This window comes from Procambarus clarkii, chromosome 9 (assembly GCF_040958095.1).
Source record: "Procambarus clarkii isolate CNS0578487 chromosome 9, FALCON_Pclarkii_2.0, whole genome shotgun sequence".
Classification (NCBI taxonomy): Eukaryota; Metazoa; Arthropoda; class Malacostraca; order Decapoda; family Cambaridae; genus Procambarus; species Procambarus clarkii.
The window spans coordinates 17,822,552-17,848,025 of record NC_091158.1 but is presented as its reverse complement, the minus strand read 5'-3'; the positions used below and the strand labels follow the sequence as shown (position 1 = coordinate 17,848,025).

The following is a 25,474-nucleotide window of genomic DNA, read 5'->3' as shown; positions in this document are numbered from 1 at the left end:
TAATCTTCAAAACATTTATTTTGTACAAAACTGAAGTAAATTTCAGAGTTTACATTATGCATAATATCTGGCAGTGGTGGAGGTAACCGTAGTCGTTACTATCTGGGTGACCGTAGTTACTATCTCCTGCAGCAATTCTTGAGTAGTTACCACAGGCACCGTCTGGATCTGCAATTAGATAAAACAGTTAAATATAAGACTGATCCCAGGCAGTAGATAAACTGCCGCCTCACAGGATGTAATTATTGGCACCATCTTACCTCGTGAGTGACAGCGACGTGGGTTATGGTCTGCCAGTATTTAACAGTATCTGTGGTGGTAACGAACTGACTGTAGATGGACACCATTGTGCTCACTGGGTTGACCCCCACCGTAGCCGTCTCAACCACTACCGGTGTGGAGGTCACCCTTATCACAGAGGTCACCGTCTGTGGATACTGGGGAACAAAGTCCCATTGGGTGGTTGTCTGGGTGACTGTCAGGGTGACCGCCGTCTGCTCTGTAACCCACACGTCAGAGGTCGTCGTCTCCCGCAGAGTGTGGGTCAGGGTTGTCTGGAGAGAATAAGTAAAGTTAGGCAGACAGCCACTTTAAAAGTCACATGTATATATGTATATATAAAATATTACGTACCTGAACAGTGACTGTAGAAGTTGTTGGAGTGACGACTGTGATTGGAGCGTGGGTGCCGTAAGGGACGAACCCCTGACCCTGGATCTATTAAATAATTTTTTCTATTAGAAAAAAACTTTATATATATATATACTAAATTTATATATTATATACATTAAAAAAAAATTAGTTTTTACCTGCGAGTAGACGCACAAAAGACACAGTAGAGGAAGTAGAGCCATCTGTAAAAAAGAAATAAGAGTTAGTCATGGCAATAAGTTAAGACATTTTAAAAAAATTTCCTTCAAAGCTTAAATGTATAAATGTAATTTTATTTACAGTTTTAATTTGTGTTAAGGAACTGTCCACTAGGCCTGGCAAAGGGGACGCAAGTATAAGGATAGTCATGTACCCTCAGGATTAAGTGCTCAATATAAAGGGTTTGGGATAGGACGGAAGAGAATCCAGTCACTTTGACGGCCAGGTTATTTACGCACAGCTGAAGTCAAAATGCCGACTATCCAGGTAAAGTGGTCGGGCGTAAGTCTATAAAGGGCGTTTAGGGCACTAGTAATATATGTAGTGGCCAGGAGATACCTTGGTTGTCAGCCTGTTAAAGAAAACTAGAGAAAAAAGCAGTTACTTTTATTTATCAAAATAACATGCTTATATAAATCTATTTAGATTCGTTTGATAGAAATTCAGGACGATTTACGTTAGAAAGTTATTCCAGGTTTAAATGAAAATTCTGTAGATTGTCAATGCAAGTGTTTTAAGTGAGCAAAGTTAATGCATCGCAGCGTAAATAAGTTTTTAATTCATATGATTGTGCTAGCAATATTATGGGGAAAAAAATAATTGTTCCAAGTTATTTATATAATTGTCAAGAAATTTGGCAACATTTGTCAAGTAGTATATCCATTTGGAAAAAGAAAAGTCACGCAAGTCGCGTAAAGCAATAAATAAAAGGAGTACATCAGCATTTAGTAAAAAAATAAATAAAGACTTCAAAGAAAGTATCATATCTTGCTACAGGTGTTAAATGTTAAAAGTCAACCGATTCCCTTAATTATTTGACTTTTACAGATCGCCATGCGTTCAGTAACTTAAATATCTCATGCAAATCGCTTGATACAAAAAAACCAAAACCTACACTAAGTAAGTTATTACCATAACCCGATTATTGCTGTGGACAATATCAAAACTTCCTTACAAAACATACTAAATCACCTTTAAGTTAGGAAGATGAAGTTCAGTTACTAAGCACAGTAGAGAGACTGACGAGGTAACAGCAGCAGGCCACCTCGTTGCCTCTCCCACACCCTCAATGCGTGCCTCCTAACAGATGCCAAGTACTACTTTAATAGCGCCATCTATTGTCTAGAAACAGTCTCCAGCAGTTGTTGTGGTGAAGAGAGAGACGGGTTGAGAAGACAGGGCTGGAAGCGGAGCGGCCGTTCCATGGTTGATGTGTTGATTATCATAAATACACAGTACATACACAGCTGTTTTACATTTAAAATATTTTTTTTTCAAAACGAGATTTCAGTCATTTATTTAGACTAAGGATTACAGTTATCATACAGCGTAAATTAATACCGTAAGAAGAATATTGACCGATAAAACTGAATTCTTTAACATGCATATATTTATATCATGTTACACCATATTATATGGTAAGAAACCTAAGCATATAGTAGAAACATTTAATATAACACAATTTAACTTAATTTGTGTTCCTTGCTTATGCTTCCAAAGTTTAGAAAATGGCTATTATTCACCCCAAGCCTTGCTTTGAGGTTTTTCTCAGACAGCTTAGGGAAGCTGCCGATTCAGTATCAAGAGCTTCGACATAGTTTCCTACGTCAGCAGCCTTCGGGGTACTTTCCAGTCGTCTTCCATAAGCTGTCTAAGCATAAGTTTGATGGGAATAATATCCATTTTCTATAGTCTGGAGGCATATACAATCAGAAAATAATACTTCCCAGAAAAAAAAATAAGGTTGCACAAAGTGACATCAGTACAATATTGGAAGATGCCGTCACCTTCATGTGTCACAATGACTGAACAAACAGACCACGTAACAGGAATCTAACATCAAACTCACTTTGAACACATGGCATGTGCAACAGGATTTTGACTCTGAAACAGACGTTTTTAAGCAGACGGTTCGTGCAATAGGAACTTTGACAGGATTTAGGCCGCTTTGCTGCCATTTGTTTGTGACAGCAACTCTCCGGTAACAGAAAGCAACACCTTTCTTAAGGAGTTTAGTAAACTAAATAATTTTACTTTATTGATCCAGTAATGGAAGGGTTACCCCGGCGTATTCCGAGTCTGGCTCCCATCTGTCCATCTATCCTATTTATCTATCCATCCATCAAACTATCCATCTATATATCTGTCCATCTATTTAGCCATCTACCCATCAATACATATATCCATCTATTTAGCCATCTACCCATCAATACATATATCCATCGGTCCATCTAGCCATTAATCTGTTCATTTATATGTCCGTATATCTATCCGTACATCTATCCATACATAAATTTTAATACATCTATTTAATACATACATCTTTTAATACATCTATAACTATCCATCAGTTTGTTCATCCATCTAAATATTAATTTATCAATCCATCTGTTTGGCTGTGTGTTTCTCTTATTACATATATAATTGTCTAAATGTGTGGGTGGTGTCTAGTAAGACGAACTTAGCGTTGTGAAAGAAAAATAATTTCCATGAGGTTAGAGAAACCTTAAAAGCTCTGGGAGGATTGTCTTATTTATAATATAACGTAGTATTGGCAAATTATGGATAGTTAATTTGACAAATTTCCCGAGATAAGTGAATAGTGGTGAATATTACTATAAGAAACCGTAGTTTTGAAGCGTTTGATTTGAAAGCAGTTGTGAAGCTGGCGGCCAGTGTTAGATCATCATCGTTGGGGGACAGAATTTGAGCCTGGCATGCTGTTTTTATTAATTCCGGTGACCCACGACCAGCTTGAGTTCATCCCTTACACTAGAGCATTCAGGCAGCTAATTTTGTTGAGGTTAGCCCCAAGCGTCTTGCTTCGAACGTTTGAAAAGAGACTCAGATTAACCAGCTTCCAGTAGATCAGATTTGTTGCAATCAGAATGTCAATTTGTCTTTAGGATTTTAAGATTTAGTAAACTCAATTTTCTTCATACTTTAGTTTCATGGAGATAACTCGCCTTTTTGTTTTAGTCAGTTTTCTGCTCCTTTATTAACGTATTTTCGAATGGATACAGGTGTTCAGCTTCGTAATGATATACCAAGTAGTGTATACATTGTTCCATTATATAGAGCAAGACAAAACGTATATTTGGTTAAGCTATTGTTACCCTAGTAGCCCTTTAGTAGGTAAATAGGTTTTAGACCCCAACTGTTATAGCGCTTTCAAGGAATCTTGCACCAACTTCTACTCGCCATTACTAGCGAAAAATTTCAATACCCGACTAACTTAAAATTCTGGAAATTTTCCATTATACAATATTTTATAACTGCCGGAACCACTAACCGACACTTTAGGCAGTACCAGATTATCAATACGACTATTAAAATTTTTTAATAGTAAAGCAAATAGAAGGGCTAACCCATTTCAAAATAAAGTAAAATTCTGCGGTGGCCTTTGCTCACATTAACTAGGATGCCCGTTAACCAAGTAATTATTAATAGAAGGCACCAAACCGGAAGGCTATTTAGCACCATCAAATGTGTGGGATTATCACAGGGCGCCAAATATCACCAAGGATGCCAGTACCAGAACAGCAACGCGCCCGTTAACCAAGTAAGTAATTATCAAAAGAAGGCACCAAACCGGGAAGGCTATGTAGCACCATCAAATACGCAAAATAATCAGAGGGCGCTAAATATCACCAAGGATGCCAATACGAGAACAAAAACGCATAAGGCGAACGATATCAAAAGTATCCGAGTCACCAAGAATTCTATCAAGGGACAGGTGACCGCGAGGGGCGGTCGGAAAGCAAGACACGCTCGTCCTGGAAGTCAGGACATTCAAGAAGGACATGCACGACCGTAAGAGGGACAATGCAACTAGGACAATAAGGAGCAGGGCGGCGCTCCATCAAGTGACCATGGGTGCCCGTTAACCAAGCCGAACTTTCATAAAGGTTTTACAGAAAATTATCGTCCTCAAAGTAGTGGTCTTTAGTTCTAAAGCCCAGTGACCCTGGTGAATAATTTGCAGTAGACATGGGGTGAGGAATGCAATTTTTTTTTATTTTTGGTAGAGGGGGGGGGGGGTTAAGACTTTTTTACCTTCGAGTGGTAAAGCGTTTATATAGAATTTAAAAACCAAAGTCGTGCGCCTTACTATTACATATCCAAACACGGACGCTCAATATGTTATAAGCGTGACTATCAGGAGTCAATAGCTACGGTAAAATATCCGTGCGAAAAAAAAAAAAATTGGTTGCTATATATTACATTACCGTTTGCAGAATGTTACCTAATACTAGGCACATAATCACTCTCTCACAAACTATCTTACATTGAATACGAATTGGTTATGATATTAAATTGCCAAGGCTGTATTAAATGTGCCATCAACCACACTGACACCAACGAGAAATGTGACCGTGTAATGAAGCACTCTTACACACGATATTTTCAGCAGGAAGTAATTATTTCGAGTGATCAAAACCTCTTGTTGCATTTTAATATTGCAATAGCGATTAACTTTCAGCGTTAACACTAACGTTTAACAAAATTTTAGCAATTATAAACTGGACAAGTTATCGGGAAATCAATTCTGCGAGTCACTAGTGAAATTTATTAACTTTACTACTGCCAACAGTTAAATTTATAGAGCTGGAGAGTTTATGCAAACTAGTACCAGCTGCATTTAGTAAAAAAATTAACACTTTGTTATCAAGTAAAGAGTGGTACCAGTTACCGAAGGATGGCAATAAAAATATTGAAGACAAGGTTGCGGAATTATTTGTGTAATATCAATATAAAAGTCATGTACAAGGGACTACTGTGCTCTGTAGCCGTAGGCGCTGTTAACGAAGACAGTGTCGGTGACAGTCCGGTAGTTTGTGACTGTAGTTCTCTGGGTGCTGATGTTCGTACGCACCAAAGTCGCCGTATATGTTTGTCTGAAATGTAAAGGCCCCAGCTTTAGGCTTGCTATATAGATTTGAGTTAAGTATTTAAGCATCAACTTATAGAGGTGAACTTAAATCTATAGACGTTACGGAAATTTAGTTCAACTAGTAGAGAGGAAGAGTGCATTACTGACGTCAATTTTTTAAGAACTTTAGGCAACTAACCGATATGTAGATTTATTAAAAGTGTGACGGGGGGGGGGGGAAGAGATACAGGTCTGTCTAGGCCTCAATATTGGGGAGGGGAATTAACCAATTAGTCTTTTGCAAGGTCTACAAGAAAAATAAATTTGTTCCGAGGCCTTTGATTAAAAATTTAAAAATTATTAAACTTCAAAGCATACAGCTGCCGTGATTGAAGAGATAAAGGTTAAGAAGTTTGACTTTATTTGTACAGTGGAACTAGTCAATTTTTAAAAACAATCTTTACCAAGAACGTACCCTTACGTACTATGCACAAATGTTAACTTACACTTGGGTGGCCGTGGTGGTGAAGGTGTACTGGCTGATAACGTAGGACGTGTGGGCGAGGGTCACGTGGGTTAGGGAAGTTTCAGTCACGATCCTGAAGTCAGACTTCACCTCCGTTAATGTTACGGTCCCAGGCCGGACAAACACCGATGTCTGGAGAGCGACGCGATCATCGACGGGCGTCTGCAGCACCTGTGAGATGCAACATTTAATTTATCTGCCTCCTAACTAGGATTAACAGCATACGGTTAGAACTGTCACTGATGCCACCTACCGCTCGTGTTCCCACGGTGACAGTCTGCACGTTGAAGGAAGTCAGGGTCACGGCCACGCTGTTGAAGGCCTGGTCGGTGACAGTGACGCAGCGGTCGATGGTGATAACTTGGGTGACAGTTGGGGTGAAGAGTGCGTCCACTCTCCTAACTTCAGGGATCCCAATAGTCACGCGAGGAACACTGACCTGGTTAAACCGGCCACTGCCGAGTACTGTAGCTTGGTTCTGGCCAAAGACTGCTCCAGCCGCCTGACCGCTTCCTACACCCTGTCCAAAGACGGCGCCAGCCGCCTGACCACTACCTACACCCTGTCCAAAGACGGCTCCAGCCGCCTGACCGCTGCCTTGATGGAAGTTAGTGTCCGACTGACTTGAAAATCTAAATGGAGCAGCTTGACTTAGAACTACCCGGGGTAAGTTCACCGATCCGCCTTGTGTGGTCTGAAGGTCTACAGGATGACTGGTAGAACCAAATACACTGTTTTGGGTAGGAAACCTGTCGATAGGTATAATGTTGCCGAGAAGAGGTCTGTCGACCCGTCCACTGTCAGCTACCTGTAAAAATTGAGTTAGAGAAAATAAAACCTAATTTAAATAAAATTTATGTGCTTTAAAATTCAAGTAGTAAAAGAGTTGGAAAACTTAAATTACAGTATAATAGAGATTTGTCAGGTTCGGTCATGTAGTGTTACTCCTAACTTTCTTTCTGTAGTTAAAATCTTTACCGATTAAATTATTTAGATCATTAACGTACCTAACGTGGTTAGGTGCGCAATTTCACAAATTACTATTTTTATTAAAAGAGCGTATGATTTAACAATTTTGTTGACTTAAAACTGGCAAGTTTTGCATGCACCATTGGAATGTTTTTTTTTTTTTAGATTAATTTATCAGAGGTCAATATTTAACCAATTTAGTTTGGTTTAGATGACGGGCTGTCAATCTGAATGAATGTTAAGGAGTAAAGGATATTATGCTGGTGTCCAAATGATAGGGGAGTATCGTTATGTATTATACACTGGGAACCACAAATAAGAAACCTGAATATTTAATTACTTGAACTGGTCCATACTGGCAAGACACATCGACGACAAGCACCACCAACGCTCCCAAAATTGCAGAAAACAGCGCCATCTGTAAGAAAGTCATTATACACTTGTGTACTTTACTTTCATTACATTATTCCATATCCCCATTTAAAAAACTAAATTCATTCATTTATTTATTATAAAAGTAAAACTGGAAAAAAACCTTTAAACTGTAGACAAGGTGATGATGTTAACTCGGTGAAGGTCATGAGGCAACTGACTACTCCAGTCCCCGCTGCCTACGTCAACACCTCCCTCACACCAGCGGCCTGGTCGCTAACCTCGATATTACGACACATTGCTACATACAAAGTCATGCTTACATGCTCGCAATGCTGTGCTGTAATGCTGACATCATAATACATAACATAATATTTTATTTATTTAAACAATTATTAAACAATTACCAAATTCCGAGTGAACGAGGCTAATTGGCCATTATGTGCTGACTATTGACTTTTCCTATTGGGGAAAAAACTGTCAGATATCATATGTCTAACACAGTCGCATATCATTGCCTTGCTATAGACTGTCACATATCATCGCCTTGGGCAGAGATCCTTTGAATTGATGCCTCTGTTTACCCTGGTACCTGGGAGTTAGACAGCCGCTACGTGCTGCTTCCTGCGTTGTGTAAGAGAGAAATATGTTATATTGCAATAGATGAGAAATGCACGTAATTCTGTACAGAAATGTGAACCTCACGCAACATATAATGTAATATTTTAAAAATATTTATAAAATTATAATAAAATTTATCAAATTTAGAGTGAGAACGAGGCTAATAGATCACTAAGTTATCTTAGTGGTTAATGTGGTGAACATTGACAGTTATCTAGGTACAAACTGTGTGATATCATATGTTTGACACTGTCACGTATAATCACCTTAACGCTGACTGTAACATACAGTCACCTTTACACTTTAAACAGTCTCATTAGGAGAGCTAAGAGATTGACAGCCCATCATCTGAACAGAAAGTTGTCTGGATCTCAATGCATTTGTCAAATATTGACTTATTAACCTAAATGTTTAACTGATTTTACAACCGTCAACATGACAACGTTCCAAGCTATGACTCAATATGAGTTTCGTTCACTTGTATAAGGTAAATACTCCTTAATCAACGTAGGCTCACAACGTTCAATCAGACGACTCACAATATTCTGTTAGACGTTTCACAATGTTCAATGTGATGACTCACAATGTTCAAGCAGTAGGCTAATAAAGATCACGCATAAGGCTAATAATATTCATGTCTATACAATACATTTATACTATCTTATTTATCTGCCTTCAACCCCTCTAGAAGATAAGGTATTTCAGCGGTACTATAAAGCTAACATCAAAGTTATTAGTATTGATAATCGGACTAACATCCCTCCGTGACTGAGATATTAAGACAATATGAGAGATTATTTATGATGACCAAATCACACACCAGAAAATGAGACGACGTCGTTTCGGTCCGTCCTGGACCATTATCAAGTTCATTGACGGACCGAAACGTCGTGTCTTCATCATATTTTAGTGTGGGGCGTGGTCATCATAACTAATCTCATATCTTTTATCTTCAGCCACTTTGTTACTCATCGTCTACAGATTAGCTGTTCTGTGAATATGACAATGTAACGTAGATTTGTTGTGTTATTTTCAGGATTTTGTACATGTTCAATGAAAGTCCCAGATTCAGAGCGCTCTCGCACACCACGTCCGTTTCATAATAATTATTCTCGTTTCTCACACATTTGTCTTAGGAAAAGTTTTACAAACTTGTGTGACAAGCTGGAAGATTAAACAAGTTTTAACGTGGAACAGTAAGATATTCTTCGATCTTTCAATAACTAACTTTAATATTCTTTCTTGCCTTCCTTTTAGCTTATCTGCTCTTACTCTTATCTTTTATCTCTACCTTCATCTCCCTCCATTCTACTTTTCATCACTAAATCTTCCCCTCTCAAGTCCTTGAGTTAATAATGGTTAAGGACGTACATAAACGATGTGTAGGTTGAATATCAACTATCAATTGGATTTTTGTTTCATGTCCAGACTGTCATCCTTGTGTTTGTATAATTATAACATTGAAGTTTTCCCTGGTTATCCATAATGTACTGGCAAATTCACAATGTAAAATGACCACAAGTACGCTAGCTACTTAACAGGCATAAAACCTTCCATTTTTAGACTTCTCAGTAACCGAGTATTTTTTTCCTATTAGGTAGCTTCTAATTCAGCGTTGATTATGATTGTCTATGGAAATGGTGGCGATTGGTTTTTTTTAACAGTGGGCACAATATCAATGAACTCAATCTTCGCATACGAAAATTCATCTTTAATACCGTGCCGGTTGGGCAATAAATTATCAAGTCCTGGCATCTACACCCTCAAATCACGTAGACGTGTACTGTATTTATATTTTATTTATATCTACGAGAGTTGTTACATTCTTGTACAACCACAAGCACGGGTATCTTTTCGGGTAAATCCTTAATCCTATGTTCCCGGAATACGACCCCCCCCCCCACTCAAATCTTCTAAGAACCAGGTTCCCATTTTACTGTTGGGTAAACATCGGCCGCTAGAGAATTATTCAGTCAGACTGGGAGGATCACAACGAGTCCTAAATAGTCTCAGCAGGAGTGTCATTTTATAGTCTATTACATTATTTTTTTTGTGTTTTAATTATTAGTTTCTACGTTTTATGTACCATTATCTAACAAATATGGGGTTAGAGACTTTCCAGTGTACTTTTTTATACTTGTGCGGTTCAAGACCGAATTTACTTTTCTAGGCATTTGCTTCCTAGCTTAACAGTCTACAAACGTTTGCCCCTCTACCTTTGCTATAAGGGGAAACGTATAGGCCAATTATCTTCGGAAGCTTTATTCGGTCCAATTCAGTTATGTAAAACACTTTGATCTAGAGTTTAATACTCTAGCCAATGACAATCTTTATCAAATTAGGTCACCCTTCCCCGATTTTAGAGGCATAGAAGAATGACTATGGAGAGGCACAGGATAGATCCCCAAAATACTCTACACCATCATTGGCGGCAAAGTTGCCGAGGCTGCATCAAATCTCATGGCCTAAACTCTTTACAGACTAAATGTACTAGAAAAGTTTGACACCAATTTTTCAGGCTTTTTAATTTAGAAGCCTTGCTAGCAATATTTATCCGATAATTAATGGATTCGAAATTGGTGCTCTGGAGACATTCCATTTTAAGTCTAAATTTTTAAATTGAAATCCATTACGTAATCTTCAAAACATTTATTTTGTACAAAACTGAAGTAAATTTCATAGTGTACATTATGCATAATATCTGGCAGTAGTGGAGGTAACCGTAGTCGTTACTATCTGGGTGACCGTAGTTACTATCTCCTGCAGCAATTCTTGAGTAGTTACCACAGGCACCGTCTGGACCTGCAATCAGATAAAACGGTTAAATATACGACCGATCCCAGGCAGTAGATAAACTGTAGCCTCACAGGATATAATTATTGGCACTATCTTACCTCGTGAGTGACAGCGACGTGGGTTATGGTCTGCCAGTATTTAACAGTATCTGTGGTGGTGACGAACTGACTGTAGATGGACACCATTGTGCTCACTGGGTTGACCCCCACCGTAGCCGTCTCAACCACTACCGGTGTGGAGGTGACCCTTATCACAGAGGTCACCGTCTGTGGATACTGGGGAACAAAGTCCCATTGGGTGGTTGTCTGGGTAACTGTCAGGGTGATCGCCGTCTGCTCTGTAACCCACACGTCAGAGGTCGTCGTCTCGCGCAGAGTGTGGGTCAGGGTTGTCTGCAGGGAGAATAAGTCAAGTTATGCAGACAGTCAGTTTAAAAGTCACATGTATATATGTATATAAATAAAATATTACGTACCTGAACAGTGACTGTAGAAGTTGTTGGAGTAACGACTGGGAGGGGCGCGTGGGTGCCGTAAGGGACGAACCCTTGACCCTGGATCTATTAAATAATTTTTTATATTAGAAAAAAACTAATATATATATATATATAAATTTATTATATACATACACTAAAAAAAATTAGTTTTTACCTGCGAGAAGACGCACAAAAGACACAGTAGGGGAAGTAGAGCCATCTGTAAAAAATAAATAATTGTTAGTCATGGCAATAAGTTAAGACGTTTTAAAATGTTTTCCTTCAAAGCTGAAATGCACAAATGTTTTTATTTATAGTTTTAATTAATGTTAAAAACTGTCCACTAGGCCTGGCAAAGGAGACGCAAGTATAAGAAGAGTCATGTACCCTCAGGATTAAGTGCTTAATATAAAGGGTTTGGGATAGGACGGAAGAGTATCCAGTCACTTTGACGGGCAGGTTATTTACGCACAGCTGAAGTCAAAATGCTGACTATCCAGGTAAAGTGGTCGGGCGTAGGCCTATAAAGGGCGTTTAGGGCACTAGTAATATGTTGTATCCAGGAGATGCCTTGGTTGACAGCCTGTTAAAGAAAACTAGAGAAAAGAAAGTTACTTTTAGTTATCAAAATATCATGCTTATATGTATCTAGATTCGTTCGAGAGAAATTCAGGACGATTGATGTTAGAAAGTTATTCCAAGTTTAAATAAAAAATGTACAATGTCAATGCAAGTGTTTCAAGTGAGCAAAGTTAATGCATCGCAGCGTAAATATGAAAGTTTTTTTTAATTCCTACGATTGTGCTAGCAATATTATGGGGAAAAAAAAAGCTGTTCTAAGTTATATAAATAAATGTAAAGAAATTTGGCAACATTTGTTTAGTAGTATATCCATTTGGAAAAAGAAAAAAAGTCATGCAAGTTGCGTAAAGCAATAAATAAGAGTAAATCAGCATTTAGTAAAAAAAAAATAAAAACTTCAAAGAAAGTATCAGATCTTGCTACCGGTGTTAAAGTCAACCGATTCCCTTAACTATTTGACTTTCACAGATCGCCATGCGTTCAATAACTTGAAGATCTCATGCAAATCGCTTGCTAAAAAAAAAAAACAAAACCTACACTAAGTAAGTTATTACCATAACCCGATTATTGCTGTGGACAATATCAAACCTTCCTTACAAAACACACTAAATCACCTTTAAGTTAGGAGAATGAAGTCGAGTTACTAAGCACAGTAGAGAGACTGACGAGTTAACAGCAGCAGGCCACCTCGTTGCCTCTCCCCCACCCTCAATGCGTGCCTTCTAACAGATGCCAAGTACTACTTTAATAGCGCCATCTATTGTCTAGAAACAGTCTCCAGCAGTTGTGGTGGTGAAGAGAGAGACGGGTTGAGAAGACAGGGCTGGAAGCGGAGCGGCCGTTCCATGGTTGATGTGTTGATTATCATAAATACACAGTACATACACAGCTATTTTACATTTAAAATATTTATTTTTCAAAACGAGATTTCAGTCATTTATTTAGACTAAGGATTACAGCTATCATACAGCGTAAATTAATACCGTAAGTAGAATATTGACCAAAAAAACTGAATTCTTTAACGTGCATATATTTATATCATGTTACATCACATTATATGGTAAGAAACCTAAGCATATAGCAGAAACATTTAATATTACATAATCTAACTCAATTTGTGTTCCTTGCTTATGCTTCCAAAGTTTAGAAAATGGCTATTATTCACCCCAAGTCTTGCTTTGAGCTTTGTCTCAGACAGCTTAGGGAAGCTGCCGACTCAGTATCTAGAGCTTTGACATGTTGTTTCCTACGTCAGCAGCCTTCAGGTACTTTCCAGACGTCTTCCCCAAGCTGTCAAAGAAAAGTTTGATGGGAATAATATCCATTTTCTTTAGTCTGGAGGCATATACAGTCAGAAAATAATACTTCCCAGAAAAAAATATATAAGGTTGCACAAAGTGACATCAGTACATTATTGTAAGATACCGTCGCCAACATGTGTCACTATGACCGAACAGACCACGTAACAGGAATCTAACATCAAACTCACTTTGAACACATGGCAGGTGCAACAGGATTTTGACTCTGAAACAGACGTTTTTAAGCAGACGGTTCGTGCAATAGGAACTTTGACAGGATTTAGGCCGCTTTGCTGCCATTTGTTTGTGACACCAACTCTCCAGTAACAGAAAGCAACACCTTTCTTAAGGAATTTAGAAAACTAAATACCTTTATTTTATTGATCCAGTAATGGAAGGGTTACCCCGCCGTATTCCAAGTCTGGCTCCCATCTATCCTTCTATTTATCTACCCATCCATCAAACTATCCATCTATATATCTGTCCATCTATTTAACCATCTACCCATCAATACATATGTCCATGAATCTGTTCATTTATCTGTCCGTACATCTATCCATACATATTGATTATATATCAATCTTTTTAATACTTCTATATGTATCCATCAGTCTGTCCATCCATCTAGATACTCATTTATCAATCTGTCTGGCTGTTAGTTTGTCTCTTATAACAAATATAATTGTTAAATGTGGGTGGTCTCTGGTGAGACCAGCTTAGCGTTGTGAAAGAAAAGAATTACCGTGAGGCTAGAGAAACCTTAAGAGTCTCTGGGAGGATTGTCTTATGCTACTATTGACAAATTATGGACAGTTAATGTGACAATTTTCCAGAGATAAGTGAAGTGGTGAATATTACTATAAGAAACTGTGGTTTTGAAGCGTTTGATTTGAAAGCAGTTGTGAAACTGGCGGCCAGTGATAGAACATCGTTGGGGTCAGAATATGACCCTGGCATGCCGTTTTTATTAATTCTCGTGACCCCGACCAGCTCGAGTTCATCTCTTACACTAGAGCATTCAGGCAGCCAATTTTGTTGAGGCTAGCCCCAGGCGTCTGGCTTCGAACATTTGTAAAGAGACTGATTAACCAGCTTCCAGTAGATCTGATTTGTTGCAATCAGATTAAAAAAAAACATTTAGTAAACTCAATTTTCTTCATACTGACTAAGTTTATTGTCATGGAGATATATCGCAGTTTTATGGCCAGTTCTCTGCTCCATTATTAACGTATTTTCGAATGGATACAGGTGTTCAGCTTCATATATATATAAGAATTGTATGCATTGTTCCATTATACACTTTAGGACAAAGTATATTTGGTTCAGCTATTGTTGCCTTAGTGGCCCTTAAGTCAATAGGTTTTAGACCCAACTGTAAAGGCGTTCTCAGTACACGATGTCTTGACGTCTTCTCATCATTAGCGTAAAGTTGCAATACCCGACTGACTTAAATACCTGGAAATTTTCCATTACACTTTTATGACTGCCGGAATTACTAGCCGACAACTTATTATATTTAGACAGTACCAGATTATCAATACGACTTACGAAGTCTTATTAGTAATGCAAATAAAAGGGCTAAACTTCAATATAAAGTATAATTTTGCGGTGGCCTTTGCTCAAATTAACTGGGTTGCGCGTTAACCAAGTCGTCTGCCAAACTTTCATACCAAAGGTTTTAGAAAACTATATCGCCCAGGAAGGCTCTGAAGTTCTGAAGCCCAGTGACCCTGGCGAGTAATTCAGACTTTCCAGGAATCTCATTCTTTACCTTATAGAGCGGTAACCAGTTTTAAATTATTATAACTTACGAAACTTGTGTGCCTTACTATTACATGTTTAAACATGGACACTTAATCTTAAGCGTGACTATCAGGAGTATTGTCACGGTAAGATATCCGTGACAAATTAACTATTGGTTGCCATTTTTGTATTACAGTACCGTTTGCAGAATGTTACCGAATACTAGGTTATCTTTAGACGATTTCGGGGCTTTAGTGTCCCCGCGGCCCGGTCCTCGACCAGGCCTCCACCCCCAGGAAGCAGCCCGTGACGGCTGACTAACACCCAGGTACCTATTTTAGTGCTAGGTAACAGTGGCATAGGGTGAATGAAACTCTGCCCATAGTTTCTCGCCGGCGCCTGGGATCGAACCCAGGACCACAGGATCAGAAGTCCAGCGTGCTGTCCGCTCGGCCGACCGACTCCCTGGAAGCACTAACTTGCTTTCACACTATTTAAAACCATCGTACATTAAGTAAGAATTTGTTATGATGATAGACATTAACTTGCCACGGCTGTATCGAGTGTGGCATTAACCACACTGACCAATACGAAGTGTGACCGAGTATATTAACACTTACACGGTACTTTCAGTAGGAAGCAAATATTTCGAATAATCAAAACATTTCTTTATGCATTCTAATATTATTGCACTAGCGATTAACTTTCAGCGTTAACACTAAGTTGCGTTTTTTAAAGTAATAAAAATTTTCAGCAATTAATTTAAACTAGACAAGTTATCGCGTATTCAATTCTGTGGTCACTAGTGAAATTTATTAACAGATTCATAGAGCTGGCAAGTTTATGCAAACTAGTTCCAGCTGCATTTAGTAAAACATTTAACACTTTCGTGTTAAGTAAAAACTCGTACCAGTTACCGAAGGGTGGTAATAAAAATAAGTGAGACCAAGGTTGCGGAATTATGTATGTAATGTAAATATAAAAGTCATGTACAAGGGACTACTGTGGTCTGTAGCCGTAGCCGCTGTTAACGAAGACAGTGTCGGTGACAGTCCGGTAGTTTGTGACTGTAGTTCTCTGGGTGCTGATGTTTGTACGCACCAAAGTCGCCGTATATGTTTGTCTGAAATGTAAAGGCCCCAGCATTAGGCTTGCTATACAATCATGTGGTCAAGTATTAAAGCATCCGCTTAGATACAGCTTTATTTAAAGGCAGTTTAGATGTTACTGAAATGCCTTTTAATTTAACTAATCTAGAGGAAGAGTACATTACTGAAGTCAATTTAAGAACTTAACTAACGGATATGTAGACCTCAAAGGTTTGACATGTGGGGAAAAGATACGGGTGTGATTAGTCTTCGTATGTTGTTGTGGCGTAAATATTTTTCGTTCACAAGGTCTACAAGACAAATTCTTAAGCCTTTGATTAATAATTTTAAATTAAATTATCTTCTAAACGTCCATCATTAGGCTGCCGCGATTGGAGAGGAAAGTCGAGAAGCTTGACCTATTTGTGGACACTAGAACTAGCAAATGTTTATAAACCAAGTCATTACCAAGAACAACCTCCCCTTTTGTACAAATTAAAACTTACACTTGGGTGGCCGTGGTGGTGAAGGTGTACTGGCTGATAACGTAGGACGTGTGGGAGAGGGTCACGTGGGTTAGGGAAGTTTCAGTCACGATCCTGAAGTCAGACTTCACCTCCGTTAATGTTACGGTCCCGGGCCGGACAAACACCGATGTCTGGAGAGCGACGCGGTCATCGACGGGAGTCTGCAGCACCTGTGACAACACTTGAGTAAGTCGTCTGCTACAGTAATGATAGTAATATTTCTACAAGGACAGTTTAACAGTCTACTTACCGCTCTAGTTCCCACGGTGACAGTCTGCACGCTGAAGGAAGTCAGGGTCACGGCCACGCTGTTGAAGGCCTGGTCGGTGACAGTGACGCAGCGGTCGATGGTGATAACTTGGGTGACAGTTGGGGTCAAGAGTGCGTCCACGCTTCTAACTTCAGGGATGCCAATAGTCACGCGAGGAACACTGACCTGGTTAAACCGGCCACTGCCGAGTACTGTAGCTTGGTTCTGGCCAAAGACTGCTCCAGCCGCCTGACCGCTTCGTACACCCTGTCCAAATATTGTTCCAGCCACCTGACCGCTTCCTACACCCTGTCCAAAGATTGCTCCAGCCGCCTGACCGCTTCCTACACCCTGTCCAAAGATTGCTCCAGCCGCCTGACCGCTTCCTACACCCTGTCCAAAGATTGCTCCAGCCGCCTGACCGCTTCCTACACCCTGTCCAAAGATTGCTCCAGCCGCCTGACCGCTTCCTACACCCTGTCCAAAGATTGCTCCAGCCGCCTGACCGCTTCCTACACCCTGTCCAAAGATTGCTCCAGCCGCCTGACCGCTTCCTACACCCTGTCCAAAGACGGCTCCAGTCGCCTGACCGCTTCCTACACCCTGTCCAAAGACGGCTCCAGTCGCCTGACCGCTTCCTACACCCTGTCCAAAGACGGCTCCAGCCGCCTGACCGCTGCCTTGGTTGAAGTTAATGTCCGACTGACTGGAAAATCTAAATGGAGCGGCTTGACTTAAAACTACCCGGGGTAAGTTCACCGATCCGCCTTGTGTGGTCTGAAGGTCTACAGGATGATTACTAGAACCAAATCCGCTGTTTTGGGCAGGAAACCTGTCGATAGGTATAATGTTGCCGAGAAGAGGTCTGTCGACGCGTCCAATGTCAGGTACCTGTAAAAATTAAGTTACGAAAATAAAACCTAATTTAAGTAAAATTAAAGCTCGTTAAAATTAAAGGAAAGAATGTTAGGCGAAGAATTCCAAATTACGGTATATTCAAGGTAAGTCGGGTTCGGTCATGTAGTGTTACTCTTAAATTTTTTTTATTTTTTTTTTTAGTTTAGTTAAAATCTGTTTACCGATTAAAATATTTAGATCATTAATCTACCTAACGTGGATAGGAACTTTAATGCGCAATTTCACAACCATTTTCTTAAGAAAGTTTGATTTAACAATTCTGTTGCTTAAAGTCAAGCAGAAAATTCTCCTGCATGCGTCATTGTATATTTTTAGGTAAATTTATCAGTATTTAACCAATTTAGTTTTGTTTAGATGACTGGCTGTCAATCTGACTTAGGTAAAGGTTACTATGCTGGTGTCGAAATGGTACGGGAGTATTTTTTATCGATATGTATTATACACTGGGAACACATAAGAAATCCCAATATTTAATTACTTAATACTTACTTGAACTGGTCCATACTGGCAAGACACACCGACGACAAGCACCACCAGCACTCCCAAGATTGTAGAAAGCAGCGCCATCTGTAAGCAAAATTAATTTTACACATGTGTACTTTAATTACATTATTCCATATCCCCATTTAAAAAACTAAATTCAGTCATTTAAATGTTATAAAAGAGAAACTAGAAAAAACCTTTAAACTGTAGACAAGTTGATGATGTTAACTCGGTGAAGGTCAGGAGGCAACTGACTACTCCAGTCCCCGCTGCCTACGTCAACACCTCCCTCACACCAGCGGCCTGGTCGCTATCCTCGATATTACGACACATTGCTACATACAAAGTCATGCTTACATGCCCGCAATGCTGTGCTGTAATGCTGACATCATAATACATAACATAATATTTTATTTATTTAAAAAATTATTAAACAATTACCAAATTTCGAGTGAACGAGGCTAATTGGCCATTATGTGCTGACTATTGACTTTTGCTATTAGGGGAACAAACTGTCAGATATCATATGTCTAACACAGTCGTATATCATTGCCTTGCTATAGACTGTCACACATCATCGCCTTGGGCAGAGATCCTTTGAATTGATGCCTCTGTTCACCTAGGTACCTGGGAGTTAGACAGCCGCTACGGGCTGCTTCCTGCGTTGAGTAAGAGAGAAATATGTTATATTGCAATAGATGAAAAATGCACGTTATTCTGTACAGAAATGTGAACCTCACGCAACATATAATGTAATATTTTATAAATATTTATAACATTATAATAAAATTGATCAAATTTAGAGTGAGAACGAGGCTAATAGATCACTAAGTTATCTTAGTCGATGTGGAGAACATTGACAGTTATCTAGGTACAAACTGTGTGATATCTTGTGTTTGTCACGTATAATCTCCTTAACGCTGACTGTAACATACAGTCACCTTTACACTTTAAACAGTCTCATTAGGAGAGCTAAGAGATTGACAGTCCATCATCTGAACAGAAAGCTGTCGATCTCATTGTATTTGTCAAATATTGACTTATTAACCTAAATGTTTAACTGATTTTGCAACGTCAACATGACAACGTTCCAAGCTATGACTCAATATGAGTATCGTTCATTTGTATTGTATTAGGTAAATACTCCTTAGTCAACGTAGGCTCACGACATTCAATCAGACAGCTTACAATGTAATATCAGATGGCTCATAATGTTATATCAGACAGCTCATAATGCTCAAGCATAAGGCTCAATAATCATGTCTCAGACAATAAATTTCTACTAGCTTATGTATATACCTTCAGCCCCTATGTCAAGATAAGGTACTTTACATCAGAACTGTCAAGCTCACATCGAAGTTATTAGTAGTGATAATCGGACTAATATCCCCCCGTGACTGAGATTGTAAACAATATAAGAGATTAGTTATGATGACCAAACCACACACGAGAAGATCAAGAGACGACGACGTTTCGGTCCAGCCTGGACCGTTATCATGAAGACTGATGGATTAAAACGTCGTCGTCTCTATCTTTTGGTATGGTTTGGTCATCATTACTAATCATATATATGTATTTTATATCTTCAGGCACTTTATTTTAACTCATCATTTACAGATTTGCTATGTTATTCTCTGCGGATATGACAGACAATATAACACAGATGTGTTATGTTATTCCTCGGATTCTGTACACGTTCAGTGAGTCCAAGAATCAGGGCGCTCTCGTACACCACATCTGCTTCATATTAAATATTCTTGTGTCACACACATTTGCTTAAGGAAACGTTTTTCAAACTTGTGTGACAAGCTGGGCGAGTAACATTAACATAGTTACTTAAAGATCGCAGAGTATTATTGTTCTATCAACTTTGTTTCTTACTATTTTGCTTTTTATTTCCTTTTATCTTAATCTTGCCTGCATCTTATTCTTTTATCTCAATTCCTTCATCCCTGTCTTTCATTCCACCTTACGTTGTTTCTCTCCCGGTCTCCATTCTTCAATTTTATAATGGTCCAGAACGTACACAAATCATTGTTATCTCATTGTGATGTATGGGTCGAATAATATCAACTGGGTTTACGTTACATATCCAGACTGTCATCCTTGTGTTTGTATGGGTATACGATTGCCGTTTTACCCAGGTTATCCATAATGAACTGGCAAATTCAACAAGTTAATGGGCACTAAAACCACTAAATAAAGTAACAACCACACGTACGATAGCGACAAAACTTTCATTTAAATTTTTTCCCTGTAATTATGTAGACTGCCAAAAAGACTAATATTGCCTACTGGGCAACAATTCCACTTTCAGCGTTGAATTCACTTATCTATGGATAGTGGGGCATTTGGGTTGCAGTAACCAACTAGTGGGCATAAATCCATGAACGGCAATGCAACCAAGTAGTTATCCAAAGGCACCAAACCGGGAATGCAACCCTAAATCTACGGAATTCCTCGCCAATTTTTATATAGTTTGTTGAACAATAAATTTTTTTGTTCTGGCATCTACACCCTCTATTAAATCTGGTAGACGAGTACTATCAGGAGCCGAGAAGATTTCAACCCGAATGGGAGACCCCAGGAGTCCTTAATACCGTCTTTAATAGTCATTCCGTTTACATTAGGTAATATCTACCATTTAACTTATTTAAATCGTTTAAGTTACCTTATCATATATACAACTAGGTATTTGAAATTAAGATGTTTATTTGGTTCTCTTTCACCGTTTAAAATAGGTCCACCGAACACTGATGTGGTAGCCTTTTATTTTGATAGTGTCCGCGTTTATAAAGCAAGTGCTTCAAGAGTTTCCTTTTGAAGGTATTCGCTTGTGTACCAAGTTTTGCGGATCTATATGCGCTATTGGCCGAATGTTTAAGACCCAAAGAAAAACCGGTAACGTCGTTCAGGGTAATTCCTGGTCCTGCGTCCTTAAACATCTTTCAAAACTTAAATATTATTGTTTATAGCAATTTTGATAAATGCACAAGTTTTTCCCCACCGACTGGCGAGGAACCAGAGGAGACCAAGAAGAGGCACAGGATATAACTAGAACCACAATAAAACTCTTCACACTTTAACTGCCAAGATTAAAAGGTTGGCTCTAGACTTTAGGCTTAAGTTTTCACAGACAAAATTTATTAGAGAAGTAGTACACTTCAAGCTTTATAATGTGGCTTTGTCAGCCATAGTCAAGCAAAAATTATTTAAAGTTGTGGCAAGTCTTAACACTCTTTATGGGAATTTGATAAACATACGCTCTCTTCAAACCTTTATTTGGTACAAACTAAATTGTGTTAATATTATGCATAATATCTGGCAGTGGTAGAAGTAACCGTAGTCGTTACTATCTGGGTGATCGTAGTTACTATCTCCTGCAGCAATTCTTGAGTAGTTACCACAGGCACCGTCTGGATCTGCAATCAGAAGATAAATCAATGACTAATGATCCCAGGCAGTAGATCAACTACCCTCACAAGATACGATTATTTTGCACCATCTTACCTCGTGAGTGACAGCGACGTGGGTTATGGTCTGCCAGTATTTAACAGTATCTGTGGTGGTGACGAACTGACTGTAGATGGACACCATTGTGCTCACTGGGTTGACCCCCACCGTAGCCGTCTCAACCACTACCGGTGTGGAGGTGACCCTTATCACAGAGGTCACCGTCTGTGGATACTGGGGAACAAAGTCCCATTGGGTGGTTGTCTGGGTGACTGTCAGGGTGATCGCCGTCTGCTCTGTAACCCACACGTCAGAGGTAGTCGTCTCCCGCAGAGTGTGGGTCAGGGTTGTCTGCAGGGAGAAAAAAAAAAGTAAGACACAGGTCACACCGAGGAAGGTAAAGCAGTGACAACAGGATTTACGAACCTGAACAGTGACTGTAGAAGTTGTTGGAGTGACGACTGGGAGGGGAGCGTGGGTGCCGTAAGGGACGAACCCCTGACCCTGGATCTATTAGAGACATTGTATTAAAAAAAGTTTCATGCATATTATACAATTATGTACACAATGCCATTTATAATTTAAGCGGTTACCTGCGATACCACACACAAGAGGTACAGTAGGGGAAGTAGAGCCATCTGTAAAGATAAAAGCATTTGGGCTATAGTAAGGTTTCGTAGACAAATAGATGTAGTTATGAAAAGACTAAACTAGGCATTTTAAAGCCAAGCCTCCGTTTAGTAGGCCTGAAGACGGGATGAAAGTCATACCCGTCTGTTTCAACTAGCATTTATTATCTTGCTAGGATCTGGAATAGGACGGGGTAAAGTTCCCAGCCACTTAATCTAATCAATGCAGTGGCACCAAGCAAAATCGATCTTTGTACACTAGCGAATATGGTTATGTGTAGGCCTTTAACCTCACATTATACATAGTTAATAGTATTTTAGAAACCTAGTTTAACAGGGTATCAAGCTATAACCGTTGTTTGGCAAAATACAAGAATAAAATGAAACATTTATTCTGGAGAAAATAGTCACGTTTGGGAATTCAGAATCCCAGAGGATAATATAATTGAGGTAATTTAGTTTATAGTTATTTGAAAAATTAAAGATTCAGATTTTTTTCAACTTTATAATTGGGAAGTGCGATTACTAGACCATTTTTTTTTTAATTTTCCATTAGCAAGACTAAAAGTAATAACCGACATTAGCACACTGAAAAATGAAAATAGAGCGAGCTACATAGCTATAACATGGCATTTAAAAAGAATTAGATTTTTTTGGGTAACAAACAACTTTTCGAAATACGAAAACCTACATATTCTAACACTTTGAAGGTTTATTCAAACCTACACTCTTTAATACTTTCACCATAACCCCCGTAATAAAACTTACAAAATCTCAACTTCCCCTCAAAACAAGCCCCCCCCCAAAAAAAAACAAAAAAAAACAATAAAAACACAACCTTTGATCTAGGAGGACGAAGTCGAGTTCCTAAGCGCAGGAAATACACTGACGATTGACTAGCAGCAGTCCACCTCGTTGCCTCTCCCACACCCTCAACAAGTTCCTCCTAACAGATGCCAAGTACTATTTTAATAGCGTCATCTATTGTCTATAAACAATCACCAGCCAATCTGTCCTCACACTAGACTGTTGAAAGCAGCGGTCGTCCTCCCCAGACGCTTTCATCAATTTTAACATACTGTGTATTAAAAATTGGTTTGTTCTCATATATTTATTTACATTATTATACATGTAAATAGTTTGGCGTAGGTTAGGTTAAGTTTGGTGTTTAGGTTCTGTTAACGATTATTTGCCACTTGTCCTCGATTCAAGTCCATTACATCCAGCGGTCGACCCCACAGACGCATTCATAAATTTTAATATGCATTCCATTCAAAACAGGAATTTTCTTAAATATAAATTAACATTATAATATATTAGCATATTGTGTATATATAGGCATAGGATAGGTTAGGTTAAGTGTTTAGGTTCTGTTGGCGATTATTTGTATTTGTAATACGTGGGTGAAGCATTTATAGCGTTGTGGTTCGAACAAAATTCGTCAGCGAAGCACTTGTTCCGGAAGTGTTCGAACGTCATCAGTTGTGAGTCGTGTGTAAACCGTTTTCATTCATAAACAAGGGGATTGGCGGGTGCATTTAGTCACTTTTGTTTCATTGTTTGGAGGACGGACTTCCTCGAAGCTGCCGACTCCTTATCTAGAGCTTTGACATACTGTTTCTTACATCATCAGTACCTTTGGGTACTTTGCAGACGTCTTTCCTTAAGCTGCCAAACCATATATATGATGGGAATAATATCCAATTTCTGTAGTCTAGAGGCATATACAAATAAAAAAATAATACTTCCCACAAAAAATAAATAAGGTCGCACAAAGTGACATCAGTAGATTACTGGAAGATACCGTCACCAACATGTGTCCGAATGACTGAACAAACAGACCGCGTAACAGGAATCTTAAACAACATCAAACTCACTTTGAACACTTTCACTCTGGAACAAACGTTTTTAAGCAGACTGTTCGTGTAATAGGAACTTTGACAGCATTTAGACCGCTTTGCTGCCATTTGTTTGTGACAGCAACTCTCCGGTAACAAAGCAGCACCTTTTTTAGGGAATTTAGAAAAGTAAATACCATTAGAACATTGATTCACTAGTGGGGAGAGGGGGGGGGGGGGTTGACACGGCGTATTCCGAGTCTGTCTCATCTGTCCATCCATCAAGCTATCCATTTATCTATTGTGTCCATCTATCTGTTCATCTATGCTGCCATGTACCTATCAATACATATATCTATAGGTCCATCTTTCCATGAACATGTCCATCTATCGATCTATATATTCATCTTTCAATACATCTATGAATCTATTCTTCCATCAATCTATCCATCTAAATATTCATTAAATTCAGATATATTCATCTATTTTGTTACATTTTTTTTATAATTGTCTAATGTGTTGGTGGTTGCTGGCGAGAAGAACTTTAAGAAAATAACTGAGGCTAGAGAAACCTTAGAAGCTCTGGGAGGATTGTCTTATTTTATGCTATCACGAACAAATTACAGATAGCAATAAATATGATTATTTTTCCAAAGATCAGCGAATAATGGCGAATATTACTATGAAAAGTTTGGAAATGTTTGGTTTGAAAATATTTAGTAGTGGCGACCAGTGCCAACACATTCTCGTTGGAGTCTGAATGCGACACCCGGTATGCCGTTCCCTTTTGAACTATGCTAACCTGGACCAGCTTAAGTCCATCTTTTACAGTAGAGCATTTAATCCGCCAGTTTTGATGATGCTAGCCCCAAGCGTCCGGATTTGATCTTTTGGAGAGAAATTTTCTAGCTTCGAGTGGATCAGATTACTTTCAATTTGGTTATCAATTTTTGGGATTTTTACACGTTTAATAACTTTAATTTTGTATACTTTGCTATTCTAATTTATAGTTTTCATAGCGTTAGTTTGTATTTTATAGTCATTTCTGTACCCCATTATTACCGTGTTCTCTAATGAACACAGGTATTCTCAACTAATCTACATACTTGAAGGTGAATACAAGGTGTTCCACGTTCCAATGTACACAGTATTCAGGATAAAAC

The 25,474-nt window shown here is 38.8% G+C and overlaps 4 protein-coding genes across 7 annotated transcripts; all 4 read right to left on the bottom strand.

Annotated features, from left to right (window-relative positions):
- On the bottom strand, positions 1-1,950 carry LOC123766116 (hepatitis A virus cellular receptor 1-like). The gene is made up of 5 exons (XM_045754982.2): positions 1,843-1,950; positions 810-854; positions 634-717; positions 261-554; positions 1-168 (listed from the first exon to the last, which is right to left on the bottom strand). Exons 2-5 carry the CDS (start codon positions 852-854, stop codon positions 55-57), a joined length of 537 nt encoding a protein of 178 aa, XP_045610938.1. The 5' UTR covers positions 1,843-1,950; the 3' UTR covers positions 1-54.
- A 3,639-nt stretch (positions 1,951-5,589) lies between these two features.
- LOC123766099 (uncharacterized) lies at positions 5,590-18,710 on the bottom strand. 3 transcript variants are annotated; one of them, XM_045754953.2, is made up of 5 exons: positions 18,589-18,706; positions 18,398-18,475; positions 16,991-17,881; positions 6,250-6,440; positions 5,590-5,768 (listed from the first exon to the last, which is right to left on the bottom strand). In XM_045754953.2, exons 2-5 carry the CDS (start codon positions 18,473-18,475, stop codon positions 5,645-5,647), a joined length of 1,284 nt encoding a protein of 427 aa, XP_045610909.1. In that variant the 5' UTR covers positions 18,589-18,706; the 3' UTR covers positions 5,590-5,644. The 3 variants fall into 3 exon arrangements, with proteins under 3 accessions (XP_045610909.1, XP_069177297.1, XP_045610910.1); XM_069321196.1 differs by lacking the exons at positions 16,991-17,881; positions 18,398-18,475; positions 18,589-18,706 and adding exons at positions 6,523-7,077; positions 7,579-7,656; positions 7,774-7,853; XM_045754954.2 differs by lacking the exons at positions 5,590-5,768; positions 6,250-6,440 and adding exons at positions 16,077-16,248; positions 16,720-16,910 and having other exon boundaries at positions 18,589-18,710.
- On the bottom strand, positions 10,866-12,810 carry LOC138362707 (hepatitis A virus cellular receptor 1-like). Of its 2 annotated transcripts, XM_069321201.1 has the most exons (6): positions 12,699-12,717; positions 11,975-12,098; positions 11,678-11,722; positions 11,503-11,586; positions 11,126-11,419; positions 10,866-11,033 (listed from the first exon to the last, which is right to left on the bottom strand). In XM_069321201.1, exons 3-6 carry the CDS (start codon positions 11,720-11,722, stop codon positions 10,920-10,922), a joined length of 537 nt encoding a protein of 178 aa, XP_069177302.1. In that variant the 5' UTR covers positions 11,975-12,098; positions 12,699-12,717; the 3' UTR covers positions 10,866-10,919. The 2 variants fall into 2 exon arrangements, with proteins under 2 accessions (XP_069177302.1, XP_069177300.1); XM_069321199.1 differs by lacking the exon at positions 11,975-12,098 and having other exon boundaries at positions 12,699-12,810.
- Positions 18,711-21,655: 2,945 nt separating the features above from the next.
- LOC123766115 (hepatitis A virus cellular receptor 1-like) lies at positions 21,656-23,424 on the bottom strand. Its single transcript, XM_045754981.2, has 5 exons — positions 23,312-23,424; positions 22,438-22,482; positions 22,271-22,354; positions 21,902-22,195; positions 21,656-21,813 (listed from the first exon to the last, which is right to left on the bottom strand). The coding sequence occupies exons 2-5, from the start codon at positions 22,480-22,482 to the stop codon at positions 21,700-21,702; spliced, it is 537 nt and encodes a 178-aa protein (XP_045610937.1). The 5' UTR covers positions 23,312-23,424; the 3' UTR covers positions 21,656-21,699.
- Between the last annotated feature and the right edge of the window lie 2,050 nt (positions 23,425-25,474).